The following is a 14,254-nucleotide window of genomic DNA, read 5'->3' on the forward strand; positions in this document are numbered from 1 at the left end:
AAAGGTGCGGCCAGTGATGGACTACTGTGAACTTAATAACCATGTAGATACATTCATGGTGAATGTAGATGTTTGCGCTGCTAAGATGCATGAATGGTGCCAAAAAGGGGCAAACGTATCGCTGCTTGACCTCCGGAGAGCATATCTCCAAGTACGAGTCCACGAAGCACTGTGACCACACCGGACAGTAGAGGTTGATGGAAATAGATACTGTCTGATACGTTTGGGGTTTGGTTTGAACATGCTCCCTCATTATGAAGGCTATCGTCAGTAGGGTGCTTGCACAGGAGGAAGCTATGGACTGCACAACGTTGGCTTATATCGATGATATTTTTGTTGATGAAGACGTTGGGCCTGCATCTGGAGTTCGGGAATATTTAGTTCGATTCAGGCTAGAATGCAAGGACCCAGAACAGCTTAGGGACTACACACGCATGCTGGGACTGACAGTCTTGAGAGAGCATGGTGTCCTGCACTAAAAAAATTCCCAATATCCTAACACGACAGACTGTATTTTCCTTGTGTGGAAAGCTCGTAGGGCACCTTCCAGTATGTGCATGGCTGAGTATGGTATGCTGAGTCATAAAGAGAAGAGCCTGTTCAATCACAAATGGCTGGAATGACAAGGTAACAGATTCCCTACTCCAGCATATGATATGCAAAATAGTAGACGCAGTAAAGTGGAATGATTAAGCTTGTGGGGACTGGTGTGTGGACAGCTGGGAATTGAATGTATGGGTCGATGCTAGCTGGAGTGACATTGGATAAAGATAGAATTGTGGTGGAGGATGCTTGTTGGCTGCGATCTGAGAACAATGTGCAGTATATTAATCTGGCTGAATTGGATGCTGCATTGAGGGAAATTAATTTGTCGCTCCAGTGGTAAGCCAAGGTGTTGCAAAAAAAGACTGATTCTGTGTGTGTATATATACAACTGGGTGTCAGACACTCTCAGCGGAAAAATGCAAGTTCACACCAAAGCTGCCAGTGAGATGCTCATTAGAAGATGACTGAATACTCTCAAAGAATTTGCCAAGGAATATGGGCTCTCAGTAGACATGACATTGGTTGCGTCAATTCGCAACATGCCCGATCAATTGACGTGTATACCACAATGGTGATTGAATGCCATGAAGAAGGATATGCGACCCGAGCCACTGATCGGTGCAGTGCATGTCACAGAGTTGGATGCAGTCCAGATCATGGTTATTCATAGAAATAGTGGACATTCAGGAGTGTGACGTGCCACTTATTTCGCCTGAAGAGTTTGCCCTGCGATGACAAAAGCAGCAGTCAGATTGGCAATATGAACATGCATGGAATGCCAATCTATAGATCCAGCGCCAGTTCACTGGGATAAAGGAAAACTGGAGGTGAGCAGCGATTGGTAACATTATTATTAGTGCTTACTATTTCCTAGCATGAGTTGTGGCCTATCACGGTTTTCAGTGTGGAGGCAATTAGCACAGCAAGACTTGGCAACTATAATTCGCCAAGTGGAAGTGATCTTTTTTGAACGTGGCCTACCTTGCAAACTACTGACAGATAATGACACAGCCTTCCACAGCAAAGAATTCAGGACGTTTGCAGATGAATGAAGTGTGAATTTGAGATTTCGCTGTGCATATCATCTGACATAATATAACATCTAAATCTGACCCCCAAGATCGCCATGGACATGGAATATGTGCCTACATTAAAGATGGCTTTCCGTGTAGAAGGGATATCTCCAGAGAAGACCCTAATTTACCTTATATGTGCTTCCGGGTTGCACTTACTTACACCACTGCATTTACATTCGCTCTCTATCGCCCCCACAACAGCAGAGTTACTATCCTTAAGAGCATATCTGAAAAAAATTGACCACATCCTGTCTGTTCACCCTTCAGCTAACATCCACATTTGTGGTGACTTCAATGTCCACAATGCGGAATGGCTGACCCACTCTAACAAGACCGATGATGAGGGGAGGTTCTGTCATGATTTTGCCATTGATTATGACCTCACCCAGATTGTCCACGAACCCACCCGAGTGCCCGATAATTCCGGTCAGTATGCTAGCCTTCTAGATCTTTTTCTCACAACGTCCCCTGAGCTATGTTCAAGTTCCATTCTGTCTCCTCTGGGATCTTCTGACCACGCAGTTGTATCAGTTAAGATAAAAAGGAAATGCAAAAGTCTGGAGATGAACCTCTCTACCGTACTGTATATCGATACTTTACTGCTGACTGGGATAGCTTTCGTACACTTATATCCGATCTACCACTGCATTCCATGTTTAAAAAGATGTGTCCTTCATAGTATCAGACCTGACCGAATGGCTAATTGTAGGCATAGACCGATTCATACCATCCAAAAAATTCCAACAAAAACCTAACAGCCAGCCATGGTTCTCCCCAGAATGTGCTGCTGCCATCGCGCACAGAAATCACTTTTTCTATAGCTACCAACGTAATAGATGCACTGAGACTAAAGCTGCCTTCAGGACTGCCAGCAACCACTGCAAGAGTAATAAAAAATGCAAGAGAGCTATATGCTCAGTCCGTTAAATCCAAAGTAACTGAGCAGCGGCTTGGTTCCCACCAGTTTTGGCAAATAGCAAACAGGATCTTGAACAGAAGCGTGCATTCTATCCCAACTATCATCAATGAACCTAAGAGCATCTCATCAGCATCAGACAAGGCCAAACTATTTGCCAAGAACTTTGCAGCTAATTCTACCCTATTCGACGAAGGTCATCAACTCCCCGTATTTCCTCCTATAATGGACAACACGCTCTGCAACATACAAATATCTGTGCGTGATGTCGCCAAGCTAATCAAGAAACTTGATTCCAGTAAAGCAACTGGCCCTGACGACATTCCAATCATTGTGCTGAAAAAGCTTCAACTAGCACTTGCCCCCCATACTTACAAAACTCTTTAAGCGTTGCCTTAGAGAGAAGTGCTTCCCAACACCCTGAAAAACCTCATCAGTATGCCCTGTATTTAAGAACTCAGGTGATTAGTCCTGTCCCTCTCAGTACAGACCAATAAGTCTCCTGTGTGTCATGAGTAAGCTGCTGGAATCCATATTAAATAGAGAAGTAGTCAACCACTTCAGCAAAAATAACCTCCTTAGTGACAGGCAATATGGTTTCCGTTCTGCCAGATCTACAGCAGATGTGCCAACTGTTATATCTCATAGGATTAGCAAATCTCTTGACAAAGGCTTCCTCTCTAGGGCAATTGCTCTCGATATATCAAAGGCCTTCGATAAGGTATGGCATAAAGGCCTACCTCACAAAATTTCCAGCTACGGTATAACTGGAAATGTTTTCTCGATCATAAAATCATTTCTCTCCAATAGGCTTATAAGAGTAGTAGTTGATGGGAAGAAATCAGAGGCCATCAATATTAATGCTGGAGTCTCTCAGGGGTCCATCCTAGGCTCAACTCTCTTCCTGATATACATCAATGATCTCCCAAAACACATACTTAAATCATTCGTTGACATCTATGCTGATGACACGACCATCTATTGCAACACATCAAAGGCCGTAAATGACAAAGTTCTCTCAGATTCTCTCCCCTCTGATCTTGAGTGCGTGGTACAGTGGGGGAGGGGGTGGCTGGTTACTTTTAATGCATCTAAAACCAAGCTCCTATCTTTATATCATCAACGCTCTGATCCCCATCTGGCATCAATTGATATGGGTGGCTCTCGTCTAGGGGAAGCTCCATGTTTTGATAAGCTTCTGGGCTTGACCTTTACCCCTGACCTGAAATGGAATATGTACATCAAGTCAGTTGCCAAGATCGCTGGAAAAATGGTAGGATCCTTCTATTGCTCCAGAAGATATCTCACCCGTGATGCAATTTTCTATCTGTATAAAAGCCAAATACGTCCAAGGATGGAGTACTGCTGCCACATCTGGGCAGGAGCTGCTAAAAACAGCCTATCCTGCCTTGACAGAGTACAAAATAGACTTTGTGGCTTAGTGGGTGATGCCCTTTTCCCTGCAACCTCTCTCCCACAGGAGAGACGTTGCGAGCATGTCTTTGTTTTATCATTAATACCATGGCAGATGCTCGTCTGAACTCCAATCTCTGGTCCCCCCTTGCCAATCTTTCACGAAAAACACCCGCCTAGCTGAACCCACTGTCATAAATTTTCCCCACTCCTTATCTATGACAAAATCAAAACGTACATTCCATGAACAAAGCTTCTTTCTTAGAAGTGCACGCCTGTTGAACTCTGTTCCAATTGCCTGTTTCCCACCTGACTACAACCTGGATATCTTCAAGTCCAATGTGAACAAATTCTTGATGAACCGCCTCCTTAAGTAAGACACTTTATTAAATCTCCAACACTAACGTACTGTACACACAATAACCCTTATCCCCGAGTGGCTTCCGGGCCTTGATAAGTGGTGACTACCTTGTAAAAAAAAAAAAAAATATGGCTGGGGCGAGAATGGCATAGCAGAATGATGCCATCCATACCAGAGTCAGTCTACTGGTACAACATGACTCCAAAAGATGACGGTCATTTTTTACCTCACCAACCAATGTTATATATCGGTACGAGATATGGTTGAAAAAAATCAATGTTATGCCACCAGTTGCAGGCCCCGAGCATAGTCCCTATCAAATTGGAGATTATGTGTGGGTGAAGGCGCCAGAGAATTGGTGTACCATGAGATTTGGTCAGGGTTGGGTAATCAAGATAATTAGTCCACAGTCCGTTTTGGTGGATAGGATTCCCGACATGTGAAGGACTTATGTTTCCAATACAGGGTACTCTCATCAGAAGAAGATTCCAACAGCACAACATCTTCAGAGAGCAGGTTGGAAATTCTGATACCTGATAACAAAACAGACACAGATAATGGTCATGAGGCAGAAGCAGAGAACGTGCATGCTCCTGATGAAGCTCACAGTTTTGAAGAGGCCCCACAATTGTGAAGAAGCACTCAACTAAGATTATCACTGCCGGGATGCAGCCTGTGTGATCATGAGATCAGGGAGAAGCATGACAACCATCCAAGTGTAGCGTGTGTGTATCGTAAAAAGTCACCGACACTCAAACTCGAAATCCGACCGATAGGAAACGAAAAGGTGACATATGCAAATTGAGACGCAATCGAATTTGGGCATAAAAAAAGACGGTATTTCTTTAATTGGTGAGAACGTTTTTTTGTTGACTTGGAGTCATTTGACCGGACAGTGGATTCGTGTGTCAGTCGAAAGAAAAAAAAAAGATGGATGTCGAAACAAAAATGAAAAAGGATTGTCGTTTTTGCATGTGCCAAGAACATTGTAAGCTGAAGAAAAACTCTTTATTTTTGCACGCACATTTAACGGTATTCGGCAGTTCAAAGGAAAATTTTAACTTCTATACTTCACTTCACTAAACCTTCTTTATGAACATTCGACACAAGAAAACACTTATGTTGGAACAATTGAAACTAATAAATGCTGTTTGTTTCATGTTAATTTTGTGATTTCGTTTTTTTTGTTGAGTGCCGTCTTTTTCTGAATTCATTTTCATTTGTTTATTGTGGGATGTAAGTTGGTAACCCTTTCTGTGGATTGACGACCCTGTAAAATTTACCTTTAATGGTCGCGCTAAAATATATTCCCGAAAATCGATCTTTAGTTAATAATGAAAACAATGACAAGACGTCTCATTTTAACATTTAATAAACAACTTTATTTGTTATCTTCGTTAGTAACGTTAGTACAAGAGAGAAACGGGTTAGTACGTGGAAGTGTTCTTTCGTAAAGATAGATTTAATATTATGCCGGCTGGTTGAAGGAGAGAACAGTTCAGTTCCATTTACACATGTTTATAGATAGTAGCTGTTGGTACGAAGGAAGCTGGTTAAAAGAGAAAAAAGGGCAAAGACTTCAGCGTGTTTACGCTTGTAGGAGCGTGCGTCCGATAGTAGAGACAGGGCAAAGGGTTAGTGTCTTGTGGTAAGAAAGAGTAGATGTGTGTGTGTGTGTGTGTCGGTGTATGTTATTTAGCATGACAAAGAATGTTTGTTTGGGTACAGCACATAGAAATAAATGTGAGTTTGAAGAGAGCCATAGCTAGTCGTAGTACTCACGTTCAGCCTGGGGCTTTCGCCTCAGGCTGTCTGTTGCCTGGCAGGGTCAGGATGAAAGAAGGTTGAGAGTTTCAGATTTCGCCTTTTATATACTCTGTCATGTGATAGAGAGCTGGTTTCTGATTGGACAAGCCAGGAGGAAATGTATTTTAAATCTCAAAGTCGTGAGAAGTAGCTCCTGCCTATGTTTGTAACGAGTGTCAGTTGCTACAGATCCTATAAATTAGTGTCTCTGCCATAAATGAGAAAACACATCCTATAGATTGATGACCTCCCAACTTGCATCCTATACTCTCAATATCATTTTTCAGGATAAGGGAGATAACTCCAAATAATTCAAACTTTTGCAAAATTTTGGAAAGCCATTCTTAACGGGGAAGGTCGCCTATGAATTACCATTAATTGCTTTAAAATGATTTTCTTTATAAAAATAAAATACTTTTTTGGCGTATAATATTTTATTTCCGTCACGGATATGTACATTGTACTCATTTTTCTTTAGTTTTGTTTTTATTTAGAAGGTGGATATAAACTATCAGTTAAAATTTTTTAAAATCCACGAAATCAAAGAAATCAATTTGGCAGCTATGTTAGGAGCCAACAGCTTCAAGATATCAAAAACACACATTTTATAGTTCAAATGATAATATTCAATTTTCTCTAGTTGCTTACATTGGGGATTTTTTTTTTTTTTTTTTTTTAACCAACGCCTGTCAGGTGAAAACATTATTATGAACTTAAGTGTCATGTCCAAATTAGTATAAATTCAAAAAATTACGAAAAATCGTAGAAGCATTTTAAATATATCTGCCACAATTACATTCCCAGATATCATGTTTAAAGATGGAGAACCCTTGATTTACGTCAATGGTTATCTCCCTTGTTTATCACACTGAATTAGGCGCACAAATTTTCACATTAAAACATAGAATAAAATTTGATCGTTCGATAAATTCTATTTTACTTATAATTATTTCTCTACTTGATCATTTTTCGTAGTTTGGGGGGGGGCGGTTATATTAATTTCGCCATGTAATTTCTTAAGTACGTAATGTTTTCACCTGAAATGCGTTGGTTATCACCAATGTACCTATTTACTATGCCTCCCCACGGGACACCAGGGTCGTTTTTTAACGTGGAGAAAAGGTACAAAAAAAAAATTGTCTCAGTCGTGAAGGATTTCTCCTCCACCGAAAGAGAACAAGAAATAAAAGTGCAGCATCTGAAGAACAGATGGTATTTATTTGCTCCCCCACCGAGCAAATTAGGCACAAGGCCAATTTTTAATGTGAGGAGTGAAGTGAGGGGGAAGGGAAAAGGGGACCAGCTCCCGAGAGGTGGGAAATGGGAGCTGGTTAAAGGTCAGGCATGTGGGGTTGCCCCCACATCTGGTCTTTCCTAGTCATAGCTTGCAGCATCTGTCGGAACAGATGGTATTTATTTGCTCCCCCACTGAGCAAATTAGGCACAAGGCCTTTTTTAATGTGAGGTAAAAACCAGCTCCCCTAAAAGTAGGCAAAAAGGGGGCACTCTGGTTACCAAAAATAATAATTGTCCCAGTATAGAGGGTTTCCCCTCCATTGACTGGTACAAATTATCTTAAGTGCAGTATCTGCCGGAACAGATACTACACTTTGATGGTATTTATTTGCTCCCCCACCGAGCAAATTAGGCACAAGGCCAATTTTTAATGTGAGGAGTGAAGGGAGGGGGAAGGGAAAAAGGGGACCAGCTCCCGAGAGGTGGGAAATGGGAGCTGGCTAAAGGTCAGGCATGTGGGGTTGCCCCCACATCTGGTCTTTGCTAGTCATAGCTAGTCATAGCTTGCAGCATCTGCCGGAACAGATGGTGTTTATTTGCTCCCCCACTGAGCAAATTAGGCACAAGGCCGTTTTTAATGTGAGGTAAAAACCAGCTCCCCTAAAAGTAGGCAAAAAGGGGGCACTCTGGTTACCAAAAATAATAATTGTCCTAGTATAGAGGGTTTCCCCTCCATTGACTGGTACAAATTATCTTAAGTGCAGCATCTGCCGGAACAGATGGTATTTATTTGCTCACCCACTGAGCAAATTAGGCACAAGGCCGTTTTTAATGTGAGGTAAAAACCAGCTCCCCGAAAAGTAGGCAAAAAGGGGGCACTCTGGTTACCAAAAATAATAATTGTCCTAGTATAGAGGGTTTCCCCTCCATTGACTGGTACAAATTATCTTAAGTGCAGCATCTGCCGGAACAGATGGTATTTATTTGCTCCCCCACTGAGCAAATTAGGCACAAGGCCGTTTTTAATGTGAGGTAAAAACCAGCTCCCCTAAAAGTAGGCAAAAAGGGGGCACTCTGGTTACCAAAAATAATAATTGTCCCAGTATAGAGGGTTTCCCCTCCATTGACTGGTACAAATTATCTTAAGTGCAGTATCTGCCGGAACAGATACTACACTTTGATGGTATTTATTTGCTCCCCCACCGAGCAAATTAGGCACAAGGCCGATTTTTAATGTGAGGAGTGAAGGGAGGGGGAAAGGGAAAAGGGGACCAGCTCCCGAGAGGTGGGAAATGGGAGCTGGTTAAAGGTCAGGCATGTGGGGTTGCCCCCACATCTGGTCTTTGCTAGTCATAGCTAGTCATAGCTTGCAGTATCTGCCGGAACAGATGGTATTTATTTGCTCCCCCACTGAGCAAATTAGGCACAAGGCCGTTTTTAATGTGAGGTAAAAACCAGCTCCCCTAAAAGTAGGCAAAAAGGGGGCACTCTGGTTACCAAAAATAATAATTGTCCCAGTATAGAGGGTTTCCCCTCCATTGACTGGTACAAATTATCTTAAGTGTAGTATCTGCCGGAACAGATGGTATTTATTTGCTCCCCCACCGAGCAAATTAGGCACAAGGCCGATTTTTAATGTGAGGAGTGAAGGGAGGGGGAAGGGAAAAAGGGGACCAGCTCCCGAGAGGTGGGAAATGGGAGCTGGTTAATGGTCAGGCATGTGGGGTTGCCCCCACATCTGGTCCCTGCTAGTCATAGCTAGTCATAGCTAGTCATAGCTTGCAGCATCTGCCGGAACAGATGCTACACTTTGATCTTGACCAAAAGGCCAAGGATTATATCACCAATGTAAGTAACAAATTTTAGAAACACACAGAAACTATACCAAAACCGGACGTTACTCCGGTTATGTTTCAAAACCGGAAGTAGTAGTCACGTTCTTCCTATAGTCATCGAGGGGCGTCTTTTTGATGTCTACTAGAAAAGTAAAGTCGCATAATATAATCCGAACAAGGTAAACACCATGTCGATTATCAAAGTCGTTGGAACCGGGCGAAGTATAAGCGGCGATAAAGTCCTTTTTGTGGGCCCGAGAATTCCACAGGATATCAAATTTATGTCTAAACGGATATCGCAAATAGACAAGAAAACGTTTCGTAAGATTCTTCACAACATTGTTGACGGCCTTACGCTGGCCGAGAACGAAGGCGACACCGACATTCTCACCCCAGAAGAAGAAAAAAATGCCCGGTCTCGTGTCGAAATGAGCTTCCAAGAATTTACAACAGACGATGTGGACGAAGAAGCTTTGCAAGTCATCTATAGTGGAATTTATTCGTTGTTAATGTGTGCTCTGAAGAGGCCGGTCGGTTCTTTGAAAGCCGAGGTTTTCAAGGAGGACCTCGCCGAACTAAACATTCCTGCTGACTTTGTATCCGATTTGGAAAGTATTGTTTACGGACCGCATCGATCGCGGATCGAAAGTTCTATATTCAATTCCAGACCTTCTCTACCAAAATTGGACAATCTCCGGTGGAGAGTGGACACCACGATTCTGACCAGTGTCCTCAGCAGGGTTTTGAAACCTTGTGTATTAATGGAGATGACCCTCAATAATGGAAAAATTCATACATTCGAAATTCCAATTGCCAAATTCCAGGAACTCCGTTATAATGTTTCGTATCTTTTGAAGGAAATGGAGACTTTAGAAAAAAGAAGTATTTTACGATTGGCCGATTAAAACAAAATCGCATTTTCTCGCATTTAAAAACGACAGGTTGATGAAATTGAGTGATTTATTTTTTATAGAATCACTCCCGTCTCCAAACTGTTTTGGAGGATATTTTGTTGCTTTTTAAGATAATGTCGACAGGTCGATTTCTTATTCTTTTTTTTTTTTTAAGCAAAAACAGTACTTAAATGTCGAAAATAGTGTTTATGGAAAATGGCATTTTCCCTACACGTAACCACCTTGAATTTTGCGAATACAGGGGACATACTTATCTCTCCTTTTCGCTAATGTAATGGTTGGTGTTTTGTTTTAGCTGATTACTAAAGACACAATAGCAGTTGTTACTCAACGAGTTTTCGTAATTTTGGGATATATTACTATTTTCGACATGACAATTAAGTAGGTAATATTGTTTTTGCTTAAAACGACATATTTAAAAGATCTGTCGACTCTATCCTAACAAGTACCGATATTTTTTACAAGAACCAAAAAAAAAAAAAAGTAAATATAGTGCTTTTGCCGAACAGCAGGATTTGAAATCTGCATTTCAGTTGAAAACATTGTGCCATGTCGAAATTAGTATAAATTCCAACAATTACGAAAAATAGTTCAGTATAAAAATAATTACAAGTAAATAAAATATATCGAATTATCTTATTTCATTGTGGAACAGTCTTTTGCGACCCATTCTGCATGGCAAACTGACTTATCTCCCTTGCTTTCAATTAAAATCTGTTATTGCAAAATACAAAATGTCGAACTAGTATTTATTTATTTATTTTTTTTTTTTGTAAAAACTAGATCTAGCACACTTTTTGAATTATTAATTTCGACATGACACGTAATGTGTTTGCTTCAAATTCTATTTCTGCAGAAGCACCAAAAAAAACAAAAAACAAATATATAACAAATGTTACCAAAAGGCAAGACTCTAACTAGCGGGTTATTTTTAATTTATTTTATTTCAACTTATTTTAAAGCAATTTGTCCACTTTAAGTTGGAACGATAAAAAATGGCTGGCATTAGATGGTCACCGGAATCTCAGATTACATAAAAATACTTGTAATAAAAATGTACAGTTGGGTTGAACTTTACATTTTTTGCACGGTCGATGACAATTAGCTGGGATTCTGTTTAATTTTTTCTTTTTATTTTTTTAAGAGATTATTGTCTGTCAGCTAGCGATGATACTAGTTTTGTATTAAACTAAATAAACGCTTTAAAATAAGTTAAAATACAAAAGGGACTTATCCAGGTCGGTAGAATAGGAAAGTAATTTATCTTGCATTTGGCAACATTAATTAATTTGTTGTTGTTCCCCCCCCCCTTTGTTTTATTGATGGTTCTACCCGTTTTGGTCCGTTAAAAACAGGCAGTTAACGGTTCTGTTCATATGACACTTGAAAAACCCATAACTACACGACTGGAGACAAAACTGGTTCTATGAAAGTAGCTGAAGTTGACTTTGAACGGTCCCTAAAAAGATATTGTATATAGTTAAAAAAATAGCGATGTTGGACAATTGTACTATCAGAAATATATATAAAGATAATGTGTGATGATCAACAAATTTTGGCATTCCGACATATTTCTCAAGACCTTTCATTCTTGTGTTACTCCCCCTGTTTTTTAGATGGTGGTAGCTGATTTGGCGTCCTCAACGAAACCTCTTCTAACAGATATTTTAACTGAAGAAATTTATCACATTCTTAAATTATTATTAGTAGTAGTTTTGTATTATAAGTAGTTTGGTGTAAGAATGATACTTCTCTGTAAAAAAAATAAATATTTACTTTTAAGAATCTTTCACATAAGAAAGTTACAAGAAATAAATATTATACACTTTTTTTTAAAAAAGATAAAAGTAAGAATTGTTCACATTAAAATGTTTTTATAATAAAAAATATTACATATTATAATACAAAATATCTGTAGTAAGATGTTTCGTTGGGGACACCAAATCATCTAACACTGTCTAGAAAACAGGGGAAGTAACTTAACAATTAAATGTCTCAAGAAATATGCCGGAATGCACAAAAGGAGGTTTGTGTATCACTGAGTAGTGCCAGGGATAATAAATTGTTAAATGAGGGGGGGGGGACATCTGTTTATTAATGCTAACCCTAAGTCCAGGTGGCAATATGAAAAATTTCTCCTTGTTGATTTGGCCATGCCTTTCGTCGAAACCCTGGTGACTTCTTCTGTGAAGTTATTGACCCAGTGGCAGCAGCACCACCCCACCAGGCTGGAAGAAACGTTGCAGTGACCAATTCAAAACCTTGCTCAGAACAGTGAAGTAGGCTGCTGAACTTATTCTGCACCCTCACCTTTACGAGGTCTGTCGCTGGAACCGTGAATGACTTGCACTCATAACATAAGCAGGCTTAGATCCCCATGCCTAGTCAGCTAGTATTGAAGACACAGTCAACTTAATGGAAAGCGTTCGCCCAACTGACCCGGGATGAATGTCACAACCATGACTAATATGACAAGTGATTCACGATCCGTGGACATAACGGGATCGTTAAAAGTCAATTTAACTGGACAAATTTAAGAGCACAAATGAACAATGATACTTGATGTTGGCAATTGCTTAATCCCACACACACACACATATATTAGTGATGGGACGATTCCAATATTTTCTCAGATTCCGATTTATTTCTAAAGTTGTTATTTTCATAAATATTTTAACCTTTCTTGGTTTTCAAAGATTTTCAATTTTATATATATTTTGATTTAAAGAAAAAGAATTTGATTTGGAAGTCTTAATAAGACAATCCCTGATGTGTGTGGTATTATGGTGACTGAGAGTTCTAGCTAGGATTAGCTTAGTTAAAAAAAGGTACAGTGACAAGGATGACCATAGACCTCCCTCTTCATTTTTTGATTGGCCTTGTGCCTAATTTTGTTTTGTAAACATTTTGTTCTCAGAATAAAATATCCGAATCAACGAGAGTGGAAAATATTTATTTTAACGGTGATTAGACCTTTATGAATTACTACAATGCACAGATCTTGGAAATAAAAATAAGATTAATTGAATTTAAATGTTATTTTAATTTCATAACTTCAAATCTTTATTTTTTTTTTTACAGCAGAAAAACATGTTTTTATGAGAGCGCGTTGAAGGCAGCCATCTTGGATTTGAAAAAAATTTGTTTGAATTTTAGAAATGCCAAAGGGAGATAACTTCAGGTAAAGCGCCGACACTCCCTCTCCATCTTTAATACTAGCTTTTCTTCCTAAAAATCGAACCTTTTGCTCGGTATCATAACAAATTGTTTTTTTGCTGTAAAAAAAAAAAAAAAAATACTTGATGACATTAAGTGAAAATTTTTTTCGGAGAACTTCGTTCCATACGGGATACATACAACTTTAAACTTTTTTCGATATTTTCATTTTTTAATGTCTGTACAAGTACCAAAACTTAAAATTTGTTTTTTAAAATCTCGTTCATCATCATATCATCTGAATCCGAAGATTCCATTGTTGGCATTGGTTGCCCCGATATTTTTCTAGTCAGAATTATTTCTACGAAGACCCTGAGTATTACGGAAGAGACCATGTAAATATTGCCAACATCCTAAGTGAAAGTGATTTTTGTGGAACAAACTGGAGTCGAACTTGGGATACCCAGGTCATCATTTCGTTTTCGATTGTGTAGGTTTTAGCGTCCTAAACTTCCTTTTCCATTTTTTACCTTTCAAGTACCCAAGCACCAACATGATTTAGTAAAAAAAAAAAAAAAATAATTGAAAGTACTAAATTACAGCAAATTTCAGAATACACGTGAAACCAGTCGCCAGGAAACCATTCCTTTTTAGAAACAGCTTCAGAATGCAGCTATCAAAGGAAAGGGTAATTCAATTTCATAATTCTAAGGAATTTTAACGAAGAAAATTATGTGCTTGGATGATGCAACTTATTATCATTGTGTGTTCTTAATGTTTGATTTCAGTTATTTTGTAACAAAACATCGTTAACCTAAAAAAATAAAAATTTTTTTAATTATCTAAATAAGTTATGTGACTGAAATAGGAATTAATCTGAAACAATTTGTCCAAAGTACATGTGGAATCATGGCAAAAGTAATCGGTGCTTCTATATTATAACAAAAAAATATTGAATTTCAAGTAAAACAATTGGTATCTGCGTAATTGGCATG

The 14,254-nt window shown here is 39.3% G+C and overlaps 1 protein-coding gene across 1 annotated transcript; it reads left to right on the plus strand.

Moving 5' to 3' along the window:
* Positions 1–9,288: 9,288 nt before the first annotated feature.
* Positions 9,289–13,131, plus strand: LOC145248825 (COMM domain-containing protein 5-like). Its single transcript, XM_080110515.1, has one exon. The coding sequence runs from the start codon at positions 9,378–9,380 to the stop codon at positions 10,092–10,094; it is 717 nt and encodes a 238-aa protein (XP_079966641.1). The 5' UTR covers positions 9,289–9,377; the 3' UTR covers positions 10,095–13,131.
* The last annotated feature ends 1,123 nt before the right edge of the window (positions 13,132–14,254 follow it).

This window comes from Euprymna scolopes, chromosome 27, assembly GCF_053919585.1.
Source record: "Euprymna scolopes isolate OS-2025 chromosome 27, ASM5391958v1, whole genome shotgun sequence".
Classification (NCBI taxonomy): Eukaryota; Metazoa; Mollusca; class Cephalopoda; order Sepiida; family Sepiolidae; genus Euprymna; species Euprymna scolopes.

Coding starts and splice junctions, on each gene's coding strand:
- LOC145248825 (XM_080110515.1), top strand. CDS start 9,378: ATGTCGATTATCAAAGTCGTTGGAACCGGGCGAAGTATAAGCGGCGAT.